Genomic DNA, 26,073 nt, shown 5'->3' with positions numbered 1-26,073 from the left:
TCCGCCATGTCGACCCGTCCTTCTCTCCAAACTTCCAACTCTTCTTCTTCCCGACGAGGTGGTTTCCAAACCCGAGGATCCTCGACTGTAGCCTCCTCCCAATCGTCATCTCGTCAGAACGGAGGGAGCAAGAAGTCTGGTGGCCCTTCGTTGTCTCTCGCTCTCAACTCCCCTCCACTCGATGGCACAAACTCTATCCACCCTCTCAAGTACACCTGGGACGTCTTCTTCTCGCACAGAAGTGGGAGTCAAAAGGCGAACAAGAAGGAAGAGGCGAAACAGAACGGAACTGGGGGAGTTCAGAAAGAGGAATGGGAAGAGGGAGTAGTCAAACTAGGCGGTTTCTCGAGTGTGAGTCCCCAGATTGCTCAGAGAACGATAGACTAGTCGTATCGTCGTGCTGAATATTCTTGTGATGACCCGCGCGACAGATTGAATCCCTTCATCCTTTCCTCGCTCACCTCGTTCCTCCTTCTGCACTCCCTTCTTCTCTCCACACCTCTTTTGCCCTCTTCAATTCCGACTCTACCGACCCTGCACCTCATCCCGTCAACGTCATTTGCGACTACAACATTTTCCGCTCTTCGATCGCTCCCGCTTGGGAAGATGCCGCAAACGTCGGAGGAGGACGATGGGTTCTACGACTGAGGAAAGGTGTCGCAGATCGAGTTTGGGAAGAGGTCGTGTATGCATTGGTCGGAGACAGGATTACTGGAGAGGAGAACGAACGAGTTGGCGAGAAGATCAATGGAGTCGTTCTCAGCGTCAGGAAGGATGAAGATATTCTAAGTTTGTGGGTTGCGCCGAGTAACAGAACTGAGCGGGACATCATTCGGTGCGTTCAGCTTCGTCCCTCGTCGGGGGAACTAGACTAATTTGATTCGTGATGTCTGCTAGCGACTCACTTCGCACGGTTTTGGCTCCTCTTCTCACTGCAACCTCGGCTTCGAACCTCCAACTCGACTACAAACCTCATCCCGTCGTCGGATCCTCGCACGCCTCCGGCGACCCTCAATCGCAGCGACATATGACGGGGACGAACGCCTCTCGACTTCTCGACCTTTCGAACCCTAGCGACCACACTCCCTCTCGACGCAACCATTCATCGACTCGCCATGACCTCGATTCCGACGTCCCCTTGACGAGTTCTCGAAGAACTTTCGATCGCTCGATTCACTCGAGGGATTCGACCCCGATCGGTTCTGGAAGGACGTCTGGATTCTCTTCTTACGTTTCGCGCAACTCGGAATCTGTCGAACGTCGATCCGGCATCGACTCGCCTTTCAACCGCTCGAGGGAATCTAGTCCCGCACCGGGAGGAGTTGGAGTAATCGGTGGAGGATTGTTCGGCAGGACGAGAAGTCAAAGGGGAGAGATGCGAAGGGCAGAAGATGGGGAACCTCGAGAACCAGGAAGGAGCTCGGCAACGAGCTGGGTCAGGGCTTGAACGTGATAGCTCTTTTGATTTTTTGACGCGGAAAGCACATTTTCGCACCTCGTTTCGAGTTACCCTGGAGCATCTCTGACTGCGTTCCTCGAACCCGAACGGCCTCTAGCGCAGTAGCTTGTGAGATCGTGCACGGTTGCGTCGTCTCTTCTCTCCTTTTGCGAATGAAGAAATCGCTGGCCATAGCTCGCGGACACTATACGGTGTTCGAGGTGTTGGGAGTTTGTCGATTCGACAAGAACCCATCACTCGATTGATGGATTTGGGATGGGAATTTGTCGATTTCGCGAACCCATCACAATTTTGACAGTACTTTTTGCGAACCCATCTCCTCGCACCTCGACTAGCTCTCTCGTGATACGTTGATCTCTCCCGTAATTGAATCGCCCGGGGATACCTGCGGCTCTCTCGACGTAAGTCTGCGAACGAGTTTGGCGACAGCTCGAGAAGGAGAGGGAGAAGGAAAGTCTAAGATGCGAGAAGTGTGAGTGTGAAGCGTCGCGGCTCCGTGCAGATGGACTGGAACGTTAAAATATGCTGTCTCTCAACATGAAAACGGTTGTATAGTGTAGTGGTCATCACTTTCGGTTTTGATCGATCTCTTGCGAGTCGAAAACCTTCCGGACGACCCCGGTTCGAACCCGGGTACGACCTATTTCGAAGTATACTCTTTTTGTCTCTATTCACAGTGAGAAGGAGGGGGAAACAGGTAGACGAATCGGTCAAACTTTCACCTTTTTTTGCGAGAGTCCCGCCTCGTCAAGCACTCTGTCACACTTACCGCTCATCGTGTATCATGTGTAGTAGTTAAGAAGTACCACGAGACACACTGGGCTGACTGTCTACCCGCGAGAAGAGCAAAACAACCGTTGCGAAAGGCTCTAGCTCAAACGTTACTCGCTCGAAAAAGCTGAGAAAGCAGGCTGTTCTTTCTGACTCTCCAGGCTTGCTGGCAGCGGCGTCATTACGAAGACGAAAGGGTGATCGTGTGCAAGTGGCCTAGTGCAAACGGGGAAAACATATGAACGTTCCAACGCGATATACTACAATCGTCTCAATCCCAACCCGATCCACCAAAGACGCCTGTTCCAGCCGAGCTGCCGAGCATGTCAAACACGCCAACCTTCTTCTCCTCCTTCTCGCCTCCCGCTGGTTCTTCTTTCTTCTTGCCCAACCCGAGGAGTTCCCCAACGTCCTGCTTACTACTCATCTCTCCCTCACTTCCCTCCGCCTTATTGCCTCTACCCTTGGCCTTGTCTTTCGACTTCTTAACCTCGATAACCTTCAATACCGAAGTCTTTTGCTTCTCTTCCCTCTTCCCGCCTTCTTTCTCCTGCTCTTTCTCTTTCGTGACGCTCTCCGCAGCCTTGTCCTTCGTCACCTTCTTGCCGACAGGTTCTGATGGATCCGCTTTGAGGGCATCGAGAACTCCTCCAGTCGATTTCTGTTCCTTCTTCGCGCGTTTCCTGGCCGAGTTCGATTGAGGTGGTCCGCTAGCAGACGTCGAAGGAGCGGGTTCCGACGACTTCCTCTTGCCTTTCGTGGTGTCCTTCGTCTTTTTCCGAGGTTCACTCGACTCCTCAACTGATTCGTTCACTTCCTCCGCGCCTTGCTCTTCCCGTTCCTTTTTGAGCCTCTCTTCCCTCTCCTTCCTCCGGCTACCATCTCCCAGCTCCTCGAGTCCTTTCCGCCGTCTTCGCTTGTTCTCCTTTTCTCTCTCCTTCTCCCTGAGAATCGCCTCAACCTTTTCCAACTCGATCTTCTCCTTATCCTCCTTCGATTTCTTTGCCAAGAGCTCTAACGCCATCGGTCCAGCGTCGAGGAGGGCTTGCTCGGGAGTTCGAGCGGCTCGGAGAGTCTTGAGTTCAAAGTGCTTCGCATCGAATCGGATAGAGTCGAGGATACGAAGATTCGGCAGTAGGATCGTCAGCTACACGAGCGGTGTCAGTGTCTTCTCATCGTGACGGAGAAAGCGAGTGTGAGACAGACTGACCTTCGATTTGAATTCCTCGAAACCTGCACTTCCTCCTGCTGCACCTTCTCCCTCGCCCATCGCATCTAATGCTACTTTGTTCCCCTTCAAACCCAAGTTGACGATCCCATCCTGCTCCGCGATTGCTCTCAGTCCATACCAATTCTCGAAACCGCACGAACTCAAATCTAAAATCTCGATGCCTTGCCTCTTGTTGATGACGCCTCCTCCTCCACCCCGTCGTCTCCTGCCATTGTCGCGCTCCGAGTCTTCCTGCGAACCGGGAGGAAGAGGTTGTTTGCCCCAACCGCCGAAATGCGAGGGTAGACTCGTCAAGTTTGCGTTATGAGAAAACCTCAGTTCGTGAAGGTGCGACAGAGAGGAGAGATTTGGAAGTCCGGATGAAGTAAGGAGATTGTGAGAGGCGGAGATCTTCTTGAGTGAGGGAAGGGAAGTGAGGGTCGAGGGGAGGGAAGTCAACTGATTATTCGAAACGACTGGAAGATGCGATTGGACGATCGTCAGTACAGAAGTACAAATGTTGATCAGAAGGAAATGTACCGATAGTGTTGAGATCAGGCAAATTGCGAATGTGTTCGAGACTGGTGAGAGAGTTGTGCGAGAGAACGAGGGCTTTGAGGGATTGGAGAGATGAAACGCATTGCGGCACTTCGGTCAGCTCACAATGACTCGCATTGAGGACTGGAGAGTCCTGAACACCATCAGCCGATCCGTTCTTGGTTCACGGAGAGAGAGAAAAAGAACTGACCGAACAAAGTTTTCAATTGTTCAATCCCCTGCCAAGCTGACTTGTCCCTCAACTTGTTCCCGCTCACGTTTAACCAGGTAAGAGTGTTCTTGACTTGACTGGCCCAGGTGATACTCGTCAAACCGCAGTCTGTCAAGTTGAGTTTGCCCAAACGAGGATGATCTTTCGCGAGATTTGGCGGTTCGGTCAGGCTCTGTCCTGTGAGATCGAGTGATTGAGATTGTTGAGACTGTTGTTGTTCTTTGTGGGATTTCGAGATGACTGGAGCAGAGGGAGGAGGTTTAGGTCCTTTGCGAGGAGCGGCTGAACGTTGAGTGTACGGCTTCTTCTGCCGCGTCTGCTGCGAGTTGTCTCTAGGTGGGAATTTCGGCATCTGTACACGAGGGTTTCCGGTGATTGAGTGGTAGGAAAGAAGGAAGAGAAATTTCGGGATCGATCTAGGTTCCCTTCTTACACCTCGACCACGACCTCAAAATGCTCAGAACAAGCACGAGAAGCTTCCTAGAACTTGTATCTCCTCGCAGGCTGTACTCCTCTCTCCCTTCGAGCCCTCTTCCGTCGGCTCCTTCAACTTCTTCACCAAACACTCTCAATGTCCCTCCTCCTCGACCTCAGAAACACTCCAAGGCGAAGAAACAGAAGCAGAATTCTGTCTCTGCCATACCGCTCAACCAACTGTACCCGAAAACTTCCCCTTCCGCTTCTCGCCCTTCTCTCCGACAACTTCTTCCGCAAATCCAGTCGCAATCTACCGATCGAAGATTAGGGCCATCGGATGGAAAAGCGATCGCGTTGACTACGGCGGAGTCTTACGATACGCGGGTACTCTTGAAAGGGTTGGAACAGATGGGATTACTCGAAAATGCGGTCAATCTCCTCGGTGAAGCAATCCTCTTACCTCGTTGGTCGCCTCCGACATCCACAACGACAACAGGGGAACTTGAAGTTGGAGAGGTCTTCATCTTCGAGAGTGGAACGATCGTGCTATGGGGTCTATCGCTGAACGCAGCCGAACAATTCTTGCGGAAAGTGATCAGAGGGTCAACGGAATCGGGCTCGGAAGAATTCATTGGGTGGGTAGAACAGGGTCGATACAGTGAACCAGAGACGGAAGTACTCGAATACTGGGTCGGGAAAGGGTGAGTCTCACTCCTGTGATATTGTATCGAGCGTCGAGTTCTAACTCTTGCCTGTCCTTTCTCAGTCACACGAGAATGTCTGGAGATTCGATTCTTCTTTCTGCTGCACCTTCCTTCTCCCTGCCTTCTTCGGATTTGACCTCTTCCGCTTCGACGACGCCAAACTCGCTCACGACGCCTGCGAAAGATCTTTTGGAGCGACTCGCTTTCAGTGCGGGAATGGCGAGGGTGACGAAACTCGGGGTCTACGAAGAGCAATTCGACGAGTTCGCGGAAGGCGTGTCCGATATTCCGAAACTTTTGCAATCCGTACGCTCTTCCTTTCAAGTCACTGTCATCCGCGCGGTCACGCCTGACCAATCTGTCGTCTTGCTCTCCTACAGGGAAGTGAGTCGCCGGTGAAAAAGACCGATATCATCAAGAGGGTCGGAACTCTGCATCAATTCCGACAAAAGCTAAATTTGGAGGATGAGAACTTGCTCGACGAGCCTGAATTCCTCTGGGAAGACGCTGCCCTTCATGGTGAGTTTCTTCCAGTGAATCGTACGTACAGGCCAGCATCGATAGCTGACAGCTCTTCTCGCGGGAAACAGGCCTCTACAGCTCAGTCTGTCGCGCGCTCGAATTCGAAACTCGTCTGACGTGAGTCGTTCGTTCTTCTACCTCTCGAGACTACTGCAGATGCTGACATGACCTGAGCCCGAATCTGGATTATTGCAGTACCCTCAACGATCGAGTCGACTACGCCTTTTCGCTCCAGACGACTCTGATGGAACTCTTGAACGCCCAAACGAGTCACAGGCTCGAATGGATCATCATCATCGTACGTAATCTTGCGCTCCTACTATGATATCCGGATATTGGACTGATTCCTTCTGCAATTCATAGTTGATCGCGTTCGAGATCAGTCTCGTTCTGTACCGTGAAGGCCTCCCTTTCGTCAAGAACGACGCAGAAAAGGATCACAAGCAAAAGACTAGCCACTAGACAGTTGCTTGCCGCCCGCGTCACTCTCTCCGTAGTTCATTCTGATCGCTTCGCACGAATCGCAGTCGTTCCCGCCTCTCCACTCCTCGTCTCGTTCATGCATGTATCAATCCCTGTTGTTATGATACTGTAAAGCATACCTCGCAACTCCTTCATCGTTGTTGGCAAAATTGGGAGAAATTGGCAAATGCTGAACAGCCTGGGAACAGCTCCAAGTGAGCTCTCAAATGTGTTTGCGACTGGCCGCCACAAACAGGGAGATACTGTAATTTGCAAGGGAAGCTAGGACTTGGGTGCAAAACGCAAAATGCGAGCGAACGCTCACTCAGGCTCGCAAAAAGTTGGGCCGAGCAGGGAATTGAACCCTGGACCTCTTCCAAGCGACCAAATTAAGCCCTAAGGAAGAATCATGCGACTAGACCACACGGCCGATATGAGCTGCCCAGCAAATGTGCAATAGATAGATGCAAAAAGCGTAAGGGTTAAACTTTCCCGCTGCAAAACCTCGCCACCACTCAGTCGACCGTTGATGCTCGAATGCGCCTTAGTCCCTGCGCTAGACAGCTGCACGACCAGCGACTGAGGGCGAAGCGCCAGAGGCAAAAGGTGAAGACAGCGACTCGCTCTTTTCCCCAAATCGCGACGATGCCAGGTTCCGCTATTCGATATCGATCCGTGGCTCTGTGGCACCTTCAGTGTTCGCTCCGTCTCCGATGTCGCGACCAGGTGAGTAAAGCGTGCGACAGAAGCGCCAAGGTGAGCCGTTTGGTTATTTCGCAGGTTTTGAAGTTGAGTTTGTTTCGTTCCCTTCGACTTTGGTATCTTCCGACTTTGTCGCAATGAGATCCGTCCAGAGGGCAAGGTCGACGCTGTCAAGAAAGCACACAGGTTAAGCGAGAATGTCTGCTTAACTGAAGTCGAGATGCACAAACTTAGGCTTTTCCCGTAAGCGCAGTAGCACTTTCGTTTCGGAGTCGTCTTCACTCCCAGCCTTGGCCTACACATGTTAGCATAGGATCTAGGGAGCCCGCCTTTCGAATCCTCAGCGATCTCAGAGCAGAGGTCCTCGAAGACGCTTTCGGTCTTTCTTTCTTTCGCAAACCACGGAGCGAGAGAGCTCTCGCGCGAGCTGCTCGTTGTCTCTCGCCACACTGTAAGTACCGTGTGTCGTTCGAGGTCTCGCAGAAGTCATAGGACCGAGAGGCTAATTCATTTGCTCGAGCAAGCTCTCAATGTGCTTAGACCTAAAGCTGTCAGTTCCCGCCTCGACACTAGTCAGTCCGCAACATTCAGAGCCTCGAGCAACGAGTGAGCTGCCACAAGGACCGAGTTGTGTGAGCAAGAGTTGGAGGTACAGAAACCCAAGTCATTTTCGTTGGACCAGGCAAAAATCGCTACAAGTTTGACATCGCATTCGTGACGAGTTCAAAGTCCTCATTAAGCCATACAGTGATGTCAGTGTAGCTTTTGAGTAGCGAGGAAAGACCCAGGAAGTGGAAGCTTGGTCTGCGCAGCGAGAAGGCGGAAAAGAAAAAAAAGAACAATTCGGTTTCAACATCCCAATATCGTCAAGAGACAGGTCTATCGAAGCTAGGAGATACCGTACAACGTTCAGACACTATTCCTCTTCGAATTGAGCCCAGATCCATCCGTTTAGGCCTTGTTTTCGCCGAGAACATACGTCAAACCGCACTTGCCGCAGTACTGACGATCCTTGTGATTCGCCATAAATACTCCGGCGCCGCAGCATTCAGCCGGGCACTCCCTCCTCAAGCGTTTGATCTTGCCGTCGGAATCGACGCGGTAGTACTTGAGGATCGCCATTTTGATGGGCTTGCGCTTGTGCTTGATCTTCTTGGGGGTGGTGTAGCTGTACGTGGCGAACGTAGAGTCAGTAAGAACGTACAGTATAGTAGGGAAGGATGAAAGTCGGAGAGAGGAGCGAGAGGTGGTAGAGTTTTCGATTTTCGATTTTTCGAATTTCAGTCTCTTCGAGCTCTTCGACGATGACGAGGTGCCGACGAATCGCCGACGGGGTATGGGAACAGAACACGAATGAAGGAGTGTAGCTTACGTCTTCTTTTTGCGCTTCTTTCCTCCTCCGAGAAGACGAAGGGAGAGGTCAAGAGTCGACTCCTTTTGAATGTCGTAGTCGGCAAGGGTAAGACCTTCCTCGAGTTGCTTTCCGGCAAAGATCAAACTGAATCAAACGCAAACTCCGGTCAGTACGAAGCTCTCCCGCCGAAAACCAGGACCCGACTCACCGTTGCTCCTCAGCGGGGACTCCCTCACGAGCGGCGATTTGCGACTTGATCTATACAGAGCAACAAGTATCGCAATCAGCATTGCTCGTACTATCGCGAAGATTCGATGGAAACTTACAGCCGAGACAGAGTCGGTAGACTCAACGCTGAAAGCGAGCTACACATCCCAAAGCAGAGTAAAGACAATCAGATGAGCTTGGAGAGCACTAAGCGAGCATTCAAGCGTACAGTGGAGCCGGTAAGGGCTGTTTTAGATCAAACGACATTTTTCGATCAGCTCCCATCTCTCAACCTGGCGAGACCGGAGGACAGCACTTACACTTGACGAAGATTTGCATGGTCAGTTACTCGGGCCTACACAACCTAGAATGCGATCCTAGGACGAGTGAGTGAAGACAAGGAGGAAAAGCAAGTGCCGAAAAAAAGTTCGCTTTCGATGAGCACTCGATATTTCGGTTCGCTTCTGCATCATTACGCTGTGCGTGTGATACGCGATGGACTCGTAACGCCGGCGGGTCAAATTATTGAGCGAACTTTTCATCAGAGCCAAAATTTCTTCGGCTGGCTAACTCTGAACCGCTTCGACGTCGTTTCCTGCGTAAGCTCGTGATGATAACAACATGTGTAGACTTCGATGCGCGAGTACTTCCTAGCACCAGGTCCCTCAGATCTGCCGCGCACTTGCAAAACTGTTGCGATCCATTAAAGCGATCCCTTCTTCTCCATCTGTCAACGTTCGTTCCCTATTCCGCCGACGTTGGACCTGCGAATAATTTGAAATATCGGTCGAGGAAGATGATAGGTCGGTAAGCGAGGTATTGAAAGGGTGAATGTGAGCATGGATGTCCTGTTCTCGCTCCGAAAAATCTCGTCAACATTGACCACAAGAGATAGCAGAGGAAGAGACGTACGATTTTGGTCAACATGCCCATGAGAAGTCCATGCTTCGTGAGCAAGACGAAACGCAAACCAATTCGTTGAAACATTTGTACGACAACTTCCATAGGGGTATCTTGACTGACTGTAACGGGTATCTGCGAGGCGCACGGGAATCAAGTTAGCACAGGATTGACTGAGGTTGAGTGCGGTCAGTGACTTACCTCGTCTATCCAAGGTTTGAGAGAAATCCAAGAATTCTCCTCCCTTTCCCCCTCCGCTTTTTCGCCAACGTCCTCGACCCGACTGACGATATCATATTCGGAGTCCTCGAAGTGAGATGGTTCCCCGTCTCGTGCCTCATTTCGGAGCGGTTCCTCGTAAGACGATGGTAGACGAATCTGAATCTGCTGGCCTCGACGCCGAGCAGAAGTGAAGTAGCATCGCGTACTGCGAGTAGCCCCGTCGACATTACGAATTTCGGCTGGCACACGTTAAAGTCGCGTTAGCATGGGCATCTTAGAATACGCGTACAGGAGAGAGAACTTACCGAGAGCAGCTTCGAGCTCGACTCGACCAATGTAACCGACCAGAATTCGATCTTCTCCGCTACTAACGATAGGGAAACCTCGATAGTCTTGCTCGTCAAGGATGTGTTCTATAAGTTTCAGCCTCAAGGTTAGCTCATCAATTTCGTAGAGACTTCGAACCGGAACTGACTTGCCTAATTGCGAGACTGTCCAGCCCTCATCAGTCAGACAGCTCAACTCGTTCCATTTAGTCATGACGTGCTTGACAAGAACGTCGTCTCGACGATATTCTGCCTTGTTGTTCAAGAAAGGATAGTTTCGAAGGTTGATCCAAGCTACCGGAGTATCGGAAATGTGTATCAGCCGTATGCGAAGGAATGGAAAGAGAGGGATCGACTCACTTTCGTAGATTCCGTCTTTCGAAAAGTAATCTGCCGTGAATTTGGCGACCATGACTGGAGACAAAGTTCGTATGAGCACTATCTCGAGTAGAGGACCATTACGAGAGACACTCACCTGCCATCATGAGTTGTAGAACGATGTCGATAGCGCCCGTTAACTCGTAGAGGATGACGACCTACGCACGACAGGCGAAATTTAGGCCAAGTCGGTTTCCGTTGACGAGAGGAAAACATACAAGACTGATTGTCATTCTCGTGACTCCACCAAGAGCACTCGCGGCTCCAATGACAGCGTAGACGGGAGGACTAATACATGGTCCGTCTGCCGGACAATTGGCGAACAACCAGGCTTCGGGATTCGCCTTCTGTACCCTCGCGACGATGATTCCTACCGCTCTACCGACGCAGGCGCCGATGGTGAGAGATGGCAAGAAGATGCCAGCGGGGAGAGCGGCTCCGAACGTGACGGCCGTGAGGAGACTTTTAGCGAACGCGCTGACGAGAAGGAGAGTGACGGTGGAAGTTGAGCTCGAGGGACTGCGATCAAACATCAATAATTGTGCACGATTTGAGAGAAGTAGAGGACGGGGGCTTACTCGCAGAGACCATACGGATCGACGCTCGAACAATCAGAAAACAGATTGTTGACCAGTTCGGCCGAAGGTATCCGCATGAACACGACTAGGTAACTGACGATAGCGGTAAAGAGTGCGAGTGCCGCCACTTCGCTCACTGGCCAATCCCCGAGGCCCGAGGCCCGCCTCAATCGTTCCCATTCCGAGTTCAAGCGAATGAACCAAGCTCCCCAAATTCCCCCGATCACGCCGAGGAAGAGCCACGGGATCAACTCGAACCCTCTCCATACTTGAGTTGCCGTGACTTGAAAGAGTACGAGCTTGCCGGTGTTGAAGGGATCGATGTATTGAAGGGTAACCGCTGCGGTGATCGCGCAGACGAATGATTGCCACATCGTCGAACCGGGGAAGAACGTCGAGATCTCCTCTATATTTGAGTCGTCAGCGCCAGTTCTAGCAAAGCGTGAAGAAATATGGCGAACCGAGAGAGAAGAGAACTCCTCCGAGCGGTGCCCCGAAAGCTACCGAAACTCCTGCCGCTGCCGCCGCCGAAAGGATCTCTCGTTGACGAGCTACCAAGTCAACGAGTCAGTAAGAAAGTACACGTGGAGGAGGGATACTTTAGACTGACCCCCGTTCCCGCTCAAAGCTTTGAAAGGTTTCATGATGAGATTACCGACGCAGCAAGCGACGTGAACCAACGGTCCTTCCTTCCCAAGACTCAATCCCGACGCGACAGCTAGAGGTAAACCGAGAGATTTGATGAGAAGTGTCGCGGGCGAGAGGTAGCCATCCATGACGAATCCTCCGAGGAGAGTTTTGATTTCCGGTATTCCCGTGTGAAAGGCGTTTGGAGCGAAGACTTGGACAAAGACTGATGAAGATACAGCGAAGACGACCTGAATATGAGAACGATGTCAGCAGTCAAGCTCTCCTCATGTAGGAGCTGAAGGACGTACGGCGAGAAGCATGTACAGACCATATTGAGTAATTGCCCTCGCTATCATGTGCCGTTCATCGCCCACGATCTCTCCCCATGTCTTCCAGGCTCGACAAGTCTCAGACGCTGTGGAGAAAGCAAGTTCAACAACCGGTACAAGCTCGCTCGACGGAGAAAAGAAGGAAATCCGACTCACGATCTAGCCCTGCACAACAAAGGTTGCGACTCATCCACCACATATCGCGACAGACTCCCAGCCTGAGGTCACTGAGCCAACTACTAAGTACGTCGAGACAACTCGCTATCGTTCCAGTCGCGATTCCCGTCAAAACGACGACGAGCCAAGGTTTCGCTTGATCCCATATCCGGTATCCCACGCCCCGTAGACCCGGAAGACTAGCTAACTGAGCTATCCGATTACGTTCTCTTGAGTATTCGAGTGTCCAATCGATCGAACTTCCGCTTGGAGGGAGAGGAGTCCGACCAGCGACTGGACTCGCCGGGCTCTCACCGTTGGCGGAGAAGAGATGTGTTGGGAATGCCGGGAATCTGCTAGGTTCTTCGTGCATATCGTTCCGAGATCTACACAAGTCGTTCGGGAACAGCGGGGGGAGAAATCAGATCAGATCAACCAACTCTCGACTCTGTGCGCGTGCTACAGCGAGAGACTTACGATGATCGAGTATGGTCAGTGTCTAATGTTTGCGAGCTCGTACTGGCATCGCTATAGCCGGGCATGTAAGATCGAAATGAGGTGAGTCGTGAGGGAAGAGAAAGTCTGACTGTTTCGCGATTCTCTCACGTCGTAACGCTGTATTTGCGGCTCATAAGCAGGTGTCCATAGCGAACACTGCACGCGAAGCTCTCGCGCGCATTAGAGGCAACAGAACAACAGTGGAAAAGCTTTGCTTTCTGAAAATCTACAATTGAATTCGCAAAAAGACCACTACTCTTCCATCTCGTTGGCCTGATCAATAATCTCTTTCGCTTTCCTCTCTGCCTCCTGTGCCAACTCTTTCGGTACGAGTTGATGTCTCCAATCACTCTTTGGCGAGATCCAGGTCATTTCCAACTCGAAATCTTTGTCCTTTGTGTCGTCGTGTACCGAGTGAATGCTGTCGACGACGAGGTACATCAGTACGCTTCTTCTTCGATAGTGTTGAACACGTTCTAGAGGAAGAGTTAACTCACATTCGAGCAGCGTCCACGAGAGCTTCTTCAGCTGTTAGGTTGTCCAAATCGAGTTTCTCGATCTCCGTCTTGGCCTGTTGCTTTCCCTTCCCGATCGCGATTCCTCGATACCCCTGTGCATTCAGTCTAGAACTGTCAGAATTGAGACTCAGAGAGAAGAAAGATCCGATTGAAATCTTACCCAGAAAGTACCGCTCGGTTCGACCATGTACAGCGCAGGCTTTCCTTCCGACCTCTTCTCGACCAACTCATCCGTACCTTCGACGGTAGCTGGAGCGTCCCACCCGGCGACGAGTGCAGAGAGACCAAAGGGGCGGACAGAGGAGTACAAAGTGTAGGCTTGGAAGTAGTTTGCTAGTCGTTCCGCGAGAATCTACAGGAGCTCTCGATCGATGTTATTGAAAGAATGAGACGGCGATTGAGCGAGAACTAGACCTACCTTCATGGGAACTCGAGAATGATATTGCTCTCTGTAGTTCTCGCATTCGTCCCTCGCCCTTCCAGCCAAATGACGTCCATCAGCGAGTAGACCTGCAGTCGCCTGTGTATCGTGAGATGAATCGAACGGAGCAGTTGAATGGCCGAAAGCAGAGAGATTGAGAGTTTGAAAGGGAGATGGGGTTACGTCAGCCCTACACGCCTGCGAGCGACACTGATCGGAGGAGCACGTACGACACCAGCATGCAGATCGATTGTAGCAATCCTCCTGTTCGCTCCCGGTACCAATAGTTTGCTTTGAACCAACTTCTCGACTGCCAATACAACTCCATCCTTACAACGCAATCCGATCACAGTTCCAGAGTTTTCTACCGCTTTGTTCGCATATTCAACCTGTACTCGAATGCACCAAGTCAGCAAGGAGAACAACAGAGAAAGAGAGAGAGCTGATGACAGACTTGGAAGATTCGACCGTCAGGGGAGTAGGTAGAGGTGGACAGATCATAACCTGTACCGATTGAAGACTGTTCCCAGGCACCAGGTCAGGTGAATACGAGTGAACTCTAGCCAGAGAGAGGGAAAGAGATGGAGATGACGAGGACTCACCATCTTCTAGCGCGAGAGAATGAGACCGGATCTATGGAGGGAGGGGCACAAGGGCGAGAGAGTTATGGCGACGTGCTCGGTGATTGTAAAGCGAGTGGTTGAGAAGTGAGCGTGATCGAAAGTCGGGGAGAGAGTTTCGCGAAGCAAGTTGGTTCTCTTCAACATCGCCCTCTTCCTCTACTTATCACCGATATGCGCCGTTTGACACCAAATCGGAATCCCAGTCCTTCGAGCGGCGGTACGAATCCCATCAAGCCGCGCAGATCCGCCGAAATCCGAGTCCCGAAACTCTGCCTCAACTTGCGACTCTGAGCCGGACTGAGGGTATGGGAGAGAGACAGCGAGTGCGCTACACAATGCTAGACATCCTCCCGCGCTGTAGAACTCAGGAACTTGCGCAACAAACGAGATATCGCTCCATCGCACGTTCGACCTCCTCGAAAGAAATGGGTTCGATTACCGTCTTCCTTCTTCGCTTCTACCCTTTCACCCTCCGTCCTGTCGTTCAACATCTTCTGTATGAGCGACGATGACCTCGACGACTTCAAACTCGATCTCGGTACACCACTCTCATTCACTTCGATTTCCTCTTCGGTATCACATCCCGTCGCCGCGACTCCGTCTTCCCTCCTACACCTGAGCCCACAGCTTCACGACAGATCTCGACACTCTGTGACCTCGTCCCCTCCATCTTCCCCGACCCTTGTGGTTCCTTCTTCTCCGAACCTCCATGCTCACTTCCCCTTTCCCTCGCCTTCTCACGAATTCTTCCCCTTGTGGTCCCCGGCATTGACTTCCCCTTCGTCCTTCACTCTCGACAATCGCCCTCTACTTTGTGTCAACGTCGACCACCTTGAACCGACGAACAACAACTTCTCTTCTCCGATTCTCGCGACACCACCAAGTCCACTCGGTCTTCCCGGCTCTTACAACACATGGGCCCGTCGAATGAGTCTGTCCAGCAATTCGCCTGGCAAGGCTAAGTCGAAAGCCCGAGAATCGGTCGAAGGCGAACTCTTCCTCCCTCCTCCGCTTCTCGACAATACCGACACGACTGCGACCCGAAAATCGTTCGAAGGGCTCTTGGGGTTAAGATCAGCTCGACAAGCGGAGAAGGATCGTATCGAGCACGAGAAACTGTACGCTTTAGGTCGTCCTCCCCCTCTCCGATTCCCGCAATCACTCTTTCAAACTTTTCGCAAGCTCGTCCTAGTTCTCGGTCCTCCAGGAGGTTACGAGTACGATCGGAGCAAGAGGGTCAAAGGCGAAGGAGAAGGTATCGCGTCGGCGAGGAGACGAGCTCAAAGGGCTGAGAGTGCTCTGAAGGTTCATGATTACGGAGCGAAAATTGGGGGTGAAATGGCGGGGAGACTGAGGAGGAAGATAAGCTATCGAGACGATCCAGTTCCGACTTCGACACCATCTGTCGCCCCGCCAAGCTGTGAGCAGGAAACAACGCGAATCGGACACCGAAAGCCTTCCCTTCTATCACCTTCACTCGGATCTGTCACATCCAAAACCGCCTACTTCCCGACTGAAACTGTTGACTCCCCTCTTCCGACCACTGTCGCTCGACTTGTCGAATTCGTTTCGTGGTTCCTGATCGGCTCATTCGACGATGCATCGCTCAACTCGCTCGGAGGTCTCGTCGGATGTGCAGTGCACCTCGTAGGCTTCACCTTCTTCGTTCTCTCACACGCCGTCTCCTTGACCGCCTCAAGCGTTCGTACCCTTCGAAGCTTTTCGATTTTCTTCTATTGGATGACGCTCAACCTTTGCGGTCGAACCGAAATCAGTCAAGCCGTGATAGCGTACTGGAGGACATGTAGGCGAGAATGGAACAGAGTGTGCAGCGAGGAGGAGGGAGGAAAAGGTCTAACCGCGTGGAGCGTCGTGAGGGGTCTCGTAGAATTGAGCGCTCTGCATTCGAGTGAGTTCCTCTTCCTTCCTTGAAAGCTCAGACAGAAGCTGATACTTTGCTTGATAGTGACAAGGGAGCGTTGGCTGATGGAAGAGCTGAATCTGCTCAACATCAAACCTCTTGAAGAACCGACTAATTCCGGGCTCAGCGGTTCTCAGCAATCGCCGGTCAAAGTCAAGCGGTCGAATAGCTCTCGAAATCGCCACCCTCGTCCTTCGTTCGTGATGGATCAGAATCGAACTTCCTTTCGCTGGAACCGAAGTGAAGAGGAGGAAGAGGAGGAGGAGGAAGCCGACGGGCTCGTCGTTACGTCAAGAGCAGGTTCTCTCCTCGAAGGAACCCTCATCGCTTCTCCAGACAACGCGAGATCTCGAAGCAGGAGGAGCAGAAGCACGTTATCGCCTAACCTCGTGCCGGTTGTCGTCCCTGAACCGCTCATCCAAGGTCAGGGAGATCCCCTCGACGTCGATGAGATTATTTCTCTGCTGAAGCGATGCGGCAGGCTTTCAACTGCTGCTTACGGCCTACAGACGTACATCGTCTCACCTCCCACTCCTCTCCTCACTCCATCGGGCGCAACTCTACCTCATCGACTCTTCGCTCATCTCGGAGGCATCAAAGATTACCGAAACGTCCTTCATGTCGCTCTGCAGAAGAACCGCTCCGACGATTCCAATACCGAGACTTACGCTCCAACATTTTACCTCCTTCGTGACGATGCTCGGCGCCAGGTGATCGTCGTTTTTCGAGGCACACAATCTCTTGCCGATATGTAAGCCCCTATCCCTCTCTCTCACCCTTGTGCAGCGGAGTTTGATCTGGGTTCGTTGACTAGCAAAACCGACCTCGAAGGCGACTTTGTACCTCTTTCACTCCCTCGACCACCGTTCAACAGCGAGGCGATTCCAGAAACGAGTTCGTATCGTGTTCACGCCGGAATCTTAGCCGCTGCCCGTCATCTTCTCGATCCGACACACTCCCCTCTCTTCTCGAAACTTGTGGCCTCTCTCGAAGAAACCGACTACGATCTGCTTCTCGCTGGGCACTCTCTCGGCTCTGCCCTAGCCTCGACCGTCGCTCTTCTCATCAGCCATTATGACACAACGACGGAGCGTTGGTTGACCTCGGTAGAGTCTGGTCTACCTCCCGAGCGGTCAATTCGTGCGGTCACTTTCGCTCACCCTACAACCCTCAATGCTCCTCTTGCCGCTCGATGTGCGATTGGAACTCCTCCCCTCGTCCTCAGCGTCTCTCTCGCTAGCGATGTCATCACTCGAGCCGGTTTGCCACAGTTGAAGGAATTGAGGAGAATGCTAGGGCGTCTCGATTTAGCGAGGAGGAAAGACAGTCGGATCATGTCGGACTGGTGGGAGTGGCGCAGTCTGACGAGCAAAGAGAATCAGAAGCGGGGCCTCGACGAAGGCTCGAGACGGGAAACGGTGCGAACCGTGGAAGAAACCGCTTGGAGGCGCCGACTCGAGATCACACATAATCACTCGGACGCACTCGAATCAGACTCAGCAATCCCCGCCGGTAAAACGTATCATCTTGATCAACTTCCAAAGCGCGAGGAGGATGGAAGTCGAGGGAAAGCGGATGAACTTGACAATGGAGATAATGGAGAGCTAAGGCTGGGACTGTATGAAGTCAGGGATCCGACAAGGTTTTATCACGCTCCTTTGCTTTTGTCAGACATGATTCGTTCGCACCTTCCGAAAGAGTACCTCGAAGCTGTCGAATCACTCTGATGCTGGTGAAAGAAAAGCACTATGGTTGCAAGAGAACATTATTATATGCTGCAGTCCCTGGGGCTGCAGAGAAAGAGAGGAGCTTGTTGAAGGCATCGTCTCGCCGCGAGACGTTCGTGAACTTCCAGATCTATGGGCCGTTGTGTCAATCTCAACGAAGAAGAGAGAACGAGCGAAAGAGACGTACCTCTCCGTCTTTGCTCGATATCACCAGAGCCGGCAGCCGAAACTGTTTCTCCTTCTTGACCGTTTCAATTTCCCTCACTTTTACCGCCATTTCTACTTCTGCCTTATCACGCATCCGCATTCCCTCCATCCCCGTCGAATCGTTGTGGGAACCTCCATCCTCGTTGTAGTAGTATGACTCGTCAAGTTCGATCGTAGGGTCGAATTTCTGCGCAACTCTGGCGACGATTTTCTGAAATCCGAGCTTTCGAATTCGCTTCGCGGGGATGAAACGGAATGTAGTCGAAGTGAGGACGATTTGACCAGGTACAGAGTGATGAAAAGCGAAGTAAGTATTCGTAGTTTTGTCGGCAACCGAGGACGAAGATGAAATTGAGGCGGTATCCGAGACGCTCTTCGCAAGACGCTGGACAGTCTACAATAAGTTCGGCGTCAATTAAGAGTGCCCAATAGAGACGGAACGAGGAGAGGGAGAGTACAGGATTGAGATCGGCGTTAGAGCTCGTTCGGCTCCGTCGTGCCATTCTGCGAATCGTTTTTGACCCTCGAATAGCCCGACCTTCGGCACCTCGTTTGCGCAAGACATACAGAGCGTACTCTGCGTCTGTTGGCGCTCCCGAAAAGATCCACCTACGAAAAAGGTGTTAACGCGAAGGGCTTTCAGAAAGAAACTATGCGACGGTCAACTTGCCACTGGATCATCGTCGCCCTCCTGTACTGCGGAAACATCTCTCGAACCTTCCAAAGCACGAAAAACTCAATCCCTAGGTAAGCGAAAGCAGACTTGAGGCGAAGCCAGGTCGTCAAGAGAACGAGGACGAAGACGGCGATCAGGCGGAGTAGCACCGGCATTGACGCTGGATGATCGGGATGTTGAATCACGCTGCTCGAACCGAAGTCTTTGATCAGGTCGAGACTCCATTGGTAGAACAAGGAACGAAAGGGAGGGCGAACAAAATCGGACTTACTTTCGAACAACCTCAAAAAGATCGACGTTCTCGCTCAAGACCGTCTGAATATGAGGGCCGAAAGACCTTGCGAGGTTGCGGACGAGGCGATAAAGGGAAACTTCTCCTGTCTTGTCGGTCGCCGGACAAGGGTCGAGATCGTCTTCGTCTACGCCTTCAGCTTCGTCCTGGTCCTTCGTTGTCCCGGACGGCTCCGGTGACGCAGCGCCTTTGTGATTCTTCCCCAAGCGTTGACGGAGCGTCTCATTGTAGTTCCCGGCGCTTCCGGCCATCCCTCCGAGCAGAGCGGTTGAACCGAGTGCGTGTGCGAGGCTTTTCTCCTCGGAAGGGGATCGACCAATCGGGAGCTTGCCTCTCAGATCTTGAAAGACTCCGCGTATTCCTTCTGCCGCGAATCCGAGTCCTCGTCCGGCTGAGGAGTTTTGAAGTTGCTTGGACAGTTCGGCAGCTTCAGCGGTTCTACTCCTTCGCTCGTTCGATGTTGCGAGAAGCTCCTCAGGTGTCGGAGGAGATAGGCGAGGAAGAATCATGTGGTAGAGGAGAAGACCGATTGGAAATAGGGGTACGAGGTCGAAGAATACTAGGAAAGCGTAAAGCTAGAGTCGAAAGATAATGTTGAGCTGGAAATGTAAGACCAGAGAAGGACTGGCTTACAGCTGCGTATTTACCGGTCTGCGTTGGGTCATCCCATCGATACAGCCTTGCGACGTCTCTGAGCAGCCAGTCCTGCCAAACTGAAGGAGGGCAGAGGACGTAAAATCTCGAGAGGTCGTCTCGCACGAAACGAAGACTGAAGTCTTCCTGAGGAGGATGACAGATCAAGTCGGGAGGGGTTGCGGCAAGTACTAGGGTCGACAAATACTGGTCAGAGAATTCTGAAGTAAGAAAGTGCTTCGCAAACGAGAAGTCGGAACAGCGACTCACCGCGATTGCAAAACTTGCCCAATCAAGCTTTCCGTCTTCGTCCCTGAAATCGAAACGATTTGGATATTCTATCGGGGTTCTTTCCTCCTCTCCTTGTACCCGAATCTCCTGCAATTGTCCACCGACTCTATCGAGCATCTCCGCTACTTCTAGATCCTCAATCTCTGCCAACTTGCGACTTGTCTCATCCATCTCATTCGTAGTCGAATGCTTGGGCGGGAGTGGAAGAGTAGAAGGGGACGAAGAGGCTGCGTTGAGTGAAAGTGGGGAAGAAGAGGAAGACCGTGATTGAGGCTCGGATGGAGTACTGGTGCTTTTGCTCACATTCGGATGTCTTCCCGGAACGTTTCGATCGGTACTGCGATCGGACGGGCGAGAATTGTTGGCATTTATGGCAGGTATTGATGAAAGCTTAGGGGCGCGACTCGAGGGATGTCGAGGCGGCGGCGGCGGCAAGGATGAGCTCATGAGGTATACTGAGACTGATGAGCGGTCGGACGTAACCTAGTTGAACGAGCCGAGGGAAGAGGAAGCCATGTCATCGTAAAGTCTCTCTTTCCCTCCTCCCATCATCTCGCTCGACCCATACCGCCGTACCGTGACATGTTAAGATGGATCTACATCAACAGCTCATCATGAGCTATCGTCCCGACCTTCCCCTCGACTCCCTCCTTCCGCTCGCTGTCGACCTCGTCCCATTCGCTTGCGCGTTCCTTCTGCTGCTTATCCCATCTATCTATCGATTCTTACGGAACTCATTCCGCTCAAAAGACGCTCCCGTACGTAAAAGCAAGCGCCGACTCATCTCGACTTTCATTTCGCAAGACGACATTCTCGAGAGCTATCAAGAGCGAATCCCTCTCGAGTTACTGCAGGAAGACGAAACGACAGCCGCAAACATTGTCTACTCAGCACCTGGATTCGAATTAGCGCTCATTCCGCTCGTCGAAGTTTTCGTCTGGATCAATTCGACAGCTGAAGCGCTCAATGTTGGCGATCAATCGATTGAAACCGTCCGTAAAGCCGCCCTAGCTGCGACTTGGGTACGTTTACTCTCTCTCATATCCTAATCCGACCATTCGCTGATCTCGTAGAGTCGGAATGCAGGTCTTTGTCCTCTTTTTCCAAATCTCTCGAGCTTCTCGTCTCGCCTCCTTGCGACTCTTCACCCTCTATCTTCTCCTCTTCACTCGATCAATCTTCTTCCTCCTCGTCTCCATTCGCCTGCTATACCAACACTACGAACTTCCCCTCTCGACCATCGCCTCAGAAGTCCTCGACATAGCTGCAATAGGCTGGCTTCTGACCTCTGTGATGACGTTGCCTCTACGAGCGCCACTTGATCTGCTCATCAGACTCAAATATGGCGAGACCGAGGTGAGCAAATCCTCTTCCTCGACCCTCCTTAGGGTTCTGTCTCACACTTGAATCGTTTTCGCAAACAAATCTAGGAGCCCGAGACACGACCTCCATCTCCCGAAGACACGAATACGATTCTGGGAGAGATCAGCTACGTCTGGATGGATAACTTGATGAAAATCTCGCGAAGCCGACCCTTGCAATCTCTCGATGTGTTCGCTCTCGCTCTGAACAATCGGAGCGAAGTTCTAAGTCGTCGGTTCCAGTCGCTCACGTAAGCGAATTTCACTCTTTTACATCATCATTGATTGAAGCTGAGCCGTTTCATCTGAACAGCGATTCGACTCTCACTCGGCGTCTCTTGCGAGCTTCAGCTCGAGACATCGTGATTGATGCGAGCTTGAAAGTTACAGCGGTGGCAGCGGAATATTGTCGGCCGTACTTCGTTCAGAAGATTCTCGAACAGCTCGTGATTGAATACAATACCCCCTCTTCGACTTCGCACTTGGCCGACAGGATCGAAACCTCGGTTCCGCTGACGCCGCGAGAAAAAGCCTACATCTACGCCCTCTTAGCATTCGTCAGTATGGTCGCGAAGACTTTCGCGCAACAGCGCCATTTTCACTTTGCGAGGAGGATCGGAATGAGGCTTCGGAGCGAGTTAACGGTCGATATTTTCGACAAGGCTCTGCGACGGAAGAACACCGGAGGAGGAGGAGGAGGAGACGATCCCGGCGAGGAGAGTGCTTCGGTCGGAAAAGTCATTACACTCGTTTCTGAAGATACGAATAGAGTATTACGAATGGGCTGTGATTCGCACCTCCTTTACGGCTCTCCTCTGGAGGTCGTTGTAGGTCTCTCGTTACTCTACAAGTGAGTCGCACGTTTCTCGTGTCACGCACTTCTTGCCTCACGACTGACTTTCGTTTCCGCTTTCCCAAGCTTGATGGGTTGGAGCGCGTTTGTCGGATTCTCCATCCTGTTGCTACTGTCCCCTCGTGAGCCTACAAGCAATCGCTATTCGGTCCTCCTGACGCTGACGAGGAAAATTGATTGTCCCGCAGTCAACTATTTCATCGGCACCCTCACGGTCGGCGTGTCAGCTTCTCGTCTACAGAGCCGAGATTCCCGCCAGTCAGCACTTCAGGAACTCTTCTCTTCCATTCGAACCATCAAACTAGCAGGCTGGTCAGAGGCGTTTGTCGCGAGGATCTTGGAGAAAAGAAAGGTTGAACTCAAATGGATTCGTAAAGGTTAGTGCCGCGTCCTCTTAGCGAGGAGCTCGTGACTGACGGAAAGTCATGCACAGCTTGGATTCTCCGCCTCCTCCTCATCTTCGTCTGGGTCTCAATTTCGGCGAGCGTTTCGATCTTTTCCTTCTGCTCTTACGTTTACCTTCAACATCAAACCCTCACGATCCCGATCGCCTTCACGGCTCTCTCCTACTTTTCGCTCATCCAGAACCCACTTTATCAAATCCCCGATTTCGTCGTCAAAATTCTTCAGCTTCGAGTATCAATCGGTCGAATCGAGAAATTCCTGAAGGAAAAGGAGGTTGAGCAACACGCTCGATGCGAGACAAGGGATCAAGCGAATAGATTGGTCTTCGAAAGGGCCAATTGTCGGTACGCCGGGACCGCCGAAGCGTTCACTTTACGAGACATCAACATCGACTTTCCTCGTGGCGCCTTGACGCTCATCTCGGGACCTGTCGGATCCGGCAAATCGTCTCTGCTACTCGCGCTCCTTGGAGAACTCGAAGTCGTTTCCGGCAAGATTACGCTTCCTCTCTCAGTCTCTTACGCCGGTCAGCAACCATGGCTCGAATCGCTTTCTTTCCGAGACAACGTGTAAGTCTGGCATTCCTCTCCCTCTGCTGGTCATGTCAACCTGTTCTAAGTACGTTCTCTTCGTCAGGCTTTTCGGTCAACCTTTCGATCTCGAACGGCTCAAAGCTACGATTTCGGCCTGCGGTCTCGAGCGAGACCTCGAACTTCTTCCGGACGGCGATCTGACCTTCTGCGGGGAGCGAGGAATCAGTCTGAGTGGTGGACAAAAAGCTCGCTGCGCTCTCGCGAGAGCGATCTATGCTCCTAGCGAGGTTTGTGCGATCACTGTTCTCCTTCGCCGTCTTCACGACTAACGAAACGCTGCTCTGTACAGGTAGTGCTACTCGACGATATTTTCTCGGCACTGGACACGATCACCGCGACTCATCTCGTTCAGAATCTCTTCGACGGTCCGCTCCTCAAAGGGAGAACTTGTCTCCTCGTCACTCACCACATCGATCTTCTTCTTTCCATTGCCTCGTACCACGTTGTGTTGGAGAACGGGCGCGTAATCAAGCAAGAACCCATCGAGAGGCAGAGACGAACGCCAGCAACGGAGAAGTCCATTGAGCCTGACGAGCGAGGAGACAAAGGGATGGACGAATTGGCAGAGGAGGATTCTACGAAGGGCCAGACCCCTCACACCGAACAATGGACGTCTGGATCAGTAAAGAGGAGCATCTACACAACGTGAGTTCTTCCAACCTCAATTTCCGACCTAGGAACCGACCTTTCTTGTCCCCATTGCAGTTATCTTGCCACAAGCAGTTGGTTCATCTGGATCGCCGTCGTGGTACTTCTCCTCGTGCTGCCTCTTCTCGAATTTGGGGAGAGAGTATGGCTCGCCAAATGGGGAGAAGCCGCTGGCCAATCGAACAAGCTCTTTGCGCTCGGGTACGCCGGGATAGGTTAGTTCATCTTGTCTTCTTAATCCTTCTCCAAGCCGGGAACTCCGTAGCTGACTTGGTCCGGAGAGCAAAGCCTCGATCGTCGTTATCATGGTGATTGTGCCCCAAGCCCTCGCAATGCTCGGTTGTTTGCGAGCTTCACGGTATGAGGCTCTTTCTTTTTCCAACTTCTCTTCACATTCCCGAGCGCTGACTTTGTGAAACAGGAACATCTTTCGCAATCTTCTCGTTCGAGTCGTACATGCGCCTCTCTCCTTCCTCGACTCGATACCGATGGGGGTCCTCTCAAACCGCTTCACAAACGACGTCGGGATTTTAGACGACTCTCTCGCCGTTGACGCTTCGACCTTCCTGCATCAAGGAACGTCGATGGTCGTCGCTTTACTCGCCGGAGGTTTCATCCTGCCCGCCGCAATCGTTCCTACCGTCATATTCGCAACGATCTACGTCCAGATCTTTCGCAAGTACCTCTTGCTGAACCGAGACGCAAACCGTATCGCTTCGACTACTTCCTCGCCTCTCTTCTCGAGTGAGATCGTTTCTCCCTCTCGGACGCGTTGCGACTCTGACGTCCTCTCAAACTCACAGGCTTCGCAGAAGCTCTTCGAGGCGTTACGATCATTCGTGCATTCTCGCAGGAAGGCCGATTTCGCCGTCGATTGTGCCGGAACGTCGACGAAACCCTCGCATTCTGGTATCTCAGCGCTACCCTAGACGTTTGGCTCGATATTCGCACTCAATTCCTCGCGGCCGTATCCCTCTTCTCGACCGCCATCTTCGCGATCTATCCCGACTCTGTCACACCAGGACTCGCCGGAGTCGCAATTGTCTCCTCACAAACGGTCATCAACTCGCTTTCGTACCTTTGCACCTCTTATGGTCGAGTCGTTCTCGACATGAACGCGCTCGAGCGGATCACAGAGTTTCTCGAAGTCGCTCAAGAGCCTGTCGGGGGTCTCGCGCCACCAGCTCTCTGGCCGAGCTCGAGCTGTCAAGATGCTTTGATCCGAGTCGAGAAGCTGTTCGTGAGGTCAGTGATTTCACCTCGGACTTGAAGAACTGAGCTAAACCGATTCCCTGAATCAGCTATAATCCTGAGCTGCCGCCAATCTTGAAGGGAGTGTCGTTCGACGTAAAACCGGGAGAACGTATCGGCAGTGAGTCTTCTACTATTCGTGTTCCACTCGAACGGCCTCCACTGACGTTACTCCTTCCATCTGTCTAGTTGTCGGACGTACTGGCGCCGGCAAGTCTACCCTTGCGACGTCGCTACTTCGATTCTCCGAACCTCTCGAAGGTAGGATCGTGATCGATAGCGTAAGTCTCGCTCATGACTATTTACAAATTCTCTCTGGGTTGACTCGATCCATGTTACAGCTCGATATCTCGAAGGTGTCTCTCGAAGATTTGCGAAAGCGTATAACGTATCTTCCTCAAGAACCGTTCCTAATCGAGGCGTCGCTTCGCGAAAATCTCGATTTTCTGTCGGAGCATTCGGACGAAGAATGTCTCGCTGCCCTTCGTCAAGTACGTCTTCTCGACCACAACACAGGAGACGAGACGGACAACACCCAGAAATCAGTCTTCGACTTGTCGACCAAGATTTCCGCGAAAGGCGAAAACGTCAGTGCCGGTGAAAGACAGCTTATCGTGTTAGCTCGAGCGTGAGTATGCCTTTCGTTCGCTCGACGTCTCCGTCAAGGTGACTCCTCTCGCTGACTCTCGTTGTTTCCTGCCTGGGATCCGCAGTCTCTTGCAGAGTTCCCGAATCGTAATCTTCGACGAGGTGACAAGTTCTCTGCACCACGAGCTCGACGACGAGATGCAAGCAATAATCCGGACAGAGTTCAAAGATGCAGCAGTTCTGACGATTGCTCATCGCTTGTCAGTTTTTTCTTCCTTTCTTTCCAAGCGCAGTCCCACACAGTCACCTGACATGTCCTTTCCACCAGACGAACCGTCAGGAACTACGATCGAATCATCGTTCTCGAAGCTGGCAAGATCGTCGAGATGGACACGCCGAATACTTTGCTCGAGAAAGAAGACGGAGTGTTTAGACGAATGTGGGAAGAGAACCAGTAGATTAGTTGTACAA

At 52.1% G+C, this 26,073-nt stretch overlaps 8 protein-coding genes across 8 annotated transcripts; 4 read left to right on the top strand and 4 right to left on the bottom strand.

The window, feature by feature from the left end:
- Positions 1-6: 6 nt before the first annotated feature.
- JCM6883_001565 (eukaryotic translation initiation factor 4E) lies at positions 7-1,447 on the top strand (the record flags this gene model as incomplete). The annotated part of the gene is made up of 3 exons (XM_076629159.1): positions 7-351; positions 432-835; positions 898-1,447. The coding sequence occupies 3 exons, from the start codon at positions 7-9 to the stop codon at positions 1,445-1,447; spliced, it is 1,299 nt and encodes a 432-aa protein (XP_076490806.1).
- Positions 1,448-2,501: 1,054 nt separating this feature from the next.
- Positions 2,502-4,561, bottom strand: JCM6883_001564 (uncharacterized protein; the record flags this gene model as incomplete). The annotated part of the gene is made up of 4 exons (XM_076629158.1): positions 2,502-3,377; positions 3,441-3,916; positions 3,981-4,121; positions 4,189-4,561. The coding sequence occupies 4 exons, from the start codon at positions 4,559-4,561 to the stop codon at positions 2,502-2,504; spliced, it is 1,866 nt and encodes a 621-aa protein (XP_076490805.1).
- Positions 4,562-4,662: 101 nt separating this feature from the next.
- On the top strand, positions 4,663-6,314 carry JCM6883_001563 (RMD1 family protein; the record flags this gene model as incomplete). Its single annotated transcript, XM_076629157.1, has 6 exons — positions 4,663-5,327; positions 5,393-5,636; positions 5,711-5,849; positions 5,921-5,969; positions 6,048-6,150; positions 6,216-6,314. 6 exons carry the CDS (start codon positions 4,663-4,665, stop codon positions 6,312-6,314), a joined length of 1,299 nt encoding a protein of 432 aa, XP_076490804.1.
- A 1,653-nt stretch (positions 6,315-7,967) lies between these two features.
- JCM6883_001562 (uncharacterized protein) lies at positions 7,968-12,469 on the bottom strand (the record flags this gene model as incomplete). The annotated part of the gene is made up of 16 exons (XM_076629156.1): positions 7,968-8,184; positions 8,389-8,514; positions 8,579-8,628; positions 8,697-8,735; positions 9,490-9,612; positions 9,679-9,938; positions 10,005-10,112; positions 10,179-10,319; positions 10,386-10,439; positions 10,501-10,561; positions 10,622-10,922; positions 10,982-11,387; positions 11,443-11,532; positions 11,592-11,859; positions 11,920-12,026; positions 12,097-12,469. The coding sequence occupies 16 exons, from the start codon at positions 12,467-12,469 to the stop codon at positions 7,968-7,970; spliced, it is 2,724 nt and encodes a 907-aa protein (XP_076490803.1).
- A 377-nt stretch (positions 12,470-12,846) lies between these two features.
- On the bottom strand, positions 12,847-14,138 carry PRE10 (proteasome core particle subunit alpha 7; the record flags this gene model as incomplete). Its single annotated transcript, XM_076629155.1, has 7 exons — positions 12,847-13,015; positions 13,092-13,204; positions 13,273-13,464; positions 13,531-13,632; positions 13,764-13,922; positions 13,988-14,053; positions 14,136-14,138. 7 exons carry the CDS (start codon positions 14,136-14,138, stop codon positions 12,847-12,849), a joined length of 804 nt encoding a protein of 267 aa, XP_076490802.1.
- Positions 14,139-14,327: 189 nt separating this feature from the next.
- JCM6883_001560 (lipase family protein) lies at positions 14,328-17,804 on the top strand (the record flags this gene model as incomplete). The annotated part of the gene is made up of 4 exons (XM_076629154.1): positions 14,328-14,373; positions 14,518-16,065; positions 16,123-16,828; positions 16,892-17,804. The coding sequence occupies 4 exons, from the start codon at positions 14,328-14,330 to the stop codon at positions 17,802-17,804; spliced, it is 3,213 nt and encodes a 1,070-aa protein (XP_076490801.1).
- A 19-nt stretch (positions 17,805-17,823) lies between these two features.
- Positions 17,824-20,350, bottom strand: JCM6883_001559 (uncharacterized protein; the record flags this gene model as incomplete). The annotated part of the gene is made up of 7 exons (XM_076629153.1): positions 17,824-17,934; positions 17,992-18,405; positions 18,470-18,620; positions 18,682-18,873; positions 18,959-19,554; positions 19,613-19,819; positions 19,883-20,350. 7 exons carry the CDS (start codon positions 20,348-20,350, stop codon positions 17,824-17,826), a joined length of 2,139 nt encoding a protein of 712 aa, XP_076490800.1.
- A 143-nt stretch (positions 20,351-20,493) lies between these two features.
- Positions 20,494-26,060, top strand: JCM6883_001558 (uncharacterized protein; the record flags this gene model as incomplete). The annotated part of the gene is made up of 17 exons (XM_076629152.1): positions 20,494-20,925; positions 20,990-21,259; positions 21,334-21,515; positions 21,578-22,114; positions 22,184-22,239; positions 22,306-22,494; positions 22,551-23,091; positions 23,159-23,342; positions 23,405-23,760; positions 23,821-23,964; positions 24,185-24,507; positions 24,567-25,008; positions 25,065-25,135; positions 25,204-25,295; positions 25,356-25,642; positions 25,728-25,862; positions 25,931-26,060. The coding sequence occupies 17 exons, from the start codon at positions 20,494-20,496 to the stop codon at positions 26,058-26,060; spliced, it is 4,371 nt and encodes a 1,456-aa protein (XP_076490799.1).
- Positions 26,061-26,073: the final 13 nt, after the last annotated feature.

Source organism: Sporobolomyces salmoneus, assembly GCF_050403485.1.
Source record: "Sporobolomyces salmoneus JCM6883 DNA, S_salmoneus_JCM6883_v1_ctg4, whole genome shotgun sequence".
Classification (NCBI taxonomy): Eukaryota; Fungi; Basidiomycota; class Microbotryomycetes; order Sporidiobolales; family Sporidiobolaceae; genus Sporobolomyces; species Sporobolomyces salmoneus.
This window is presented reverse-complemented; position numbering and strand designations above follow the sequence as displayed.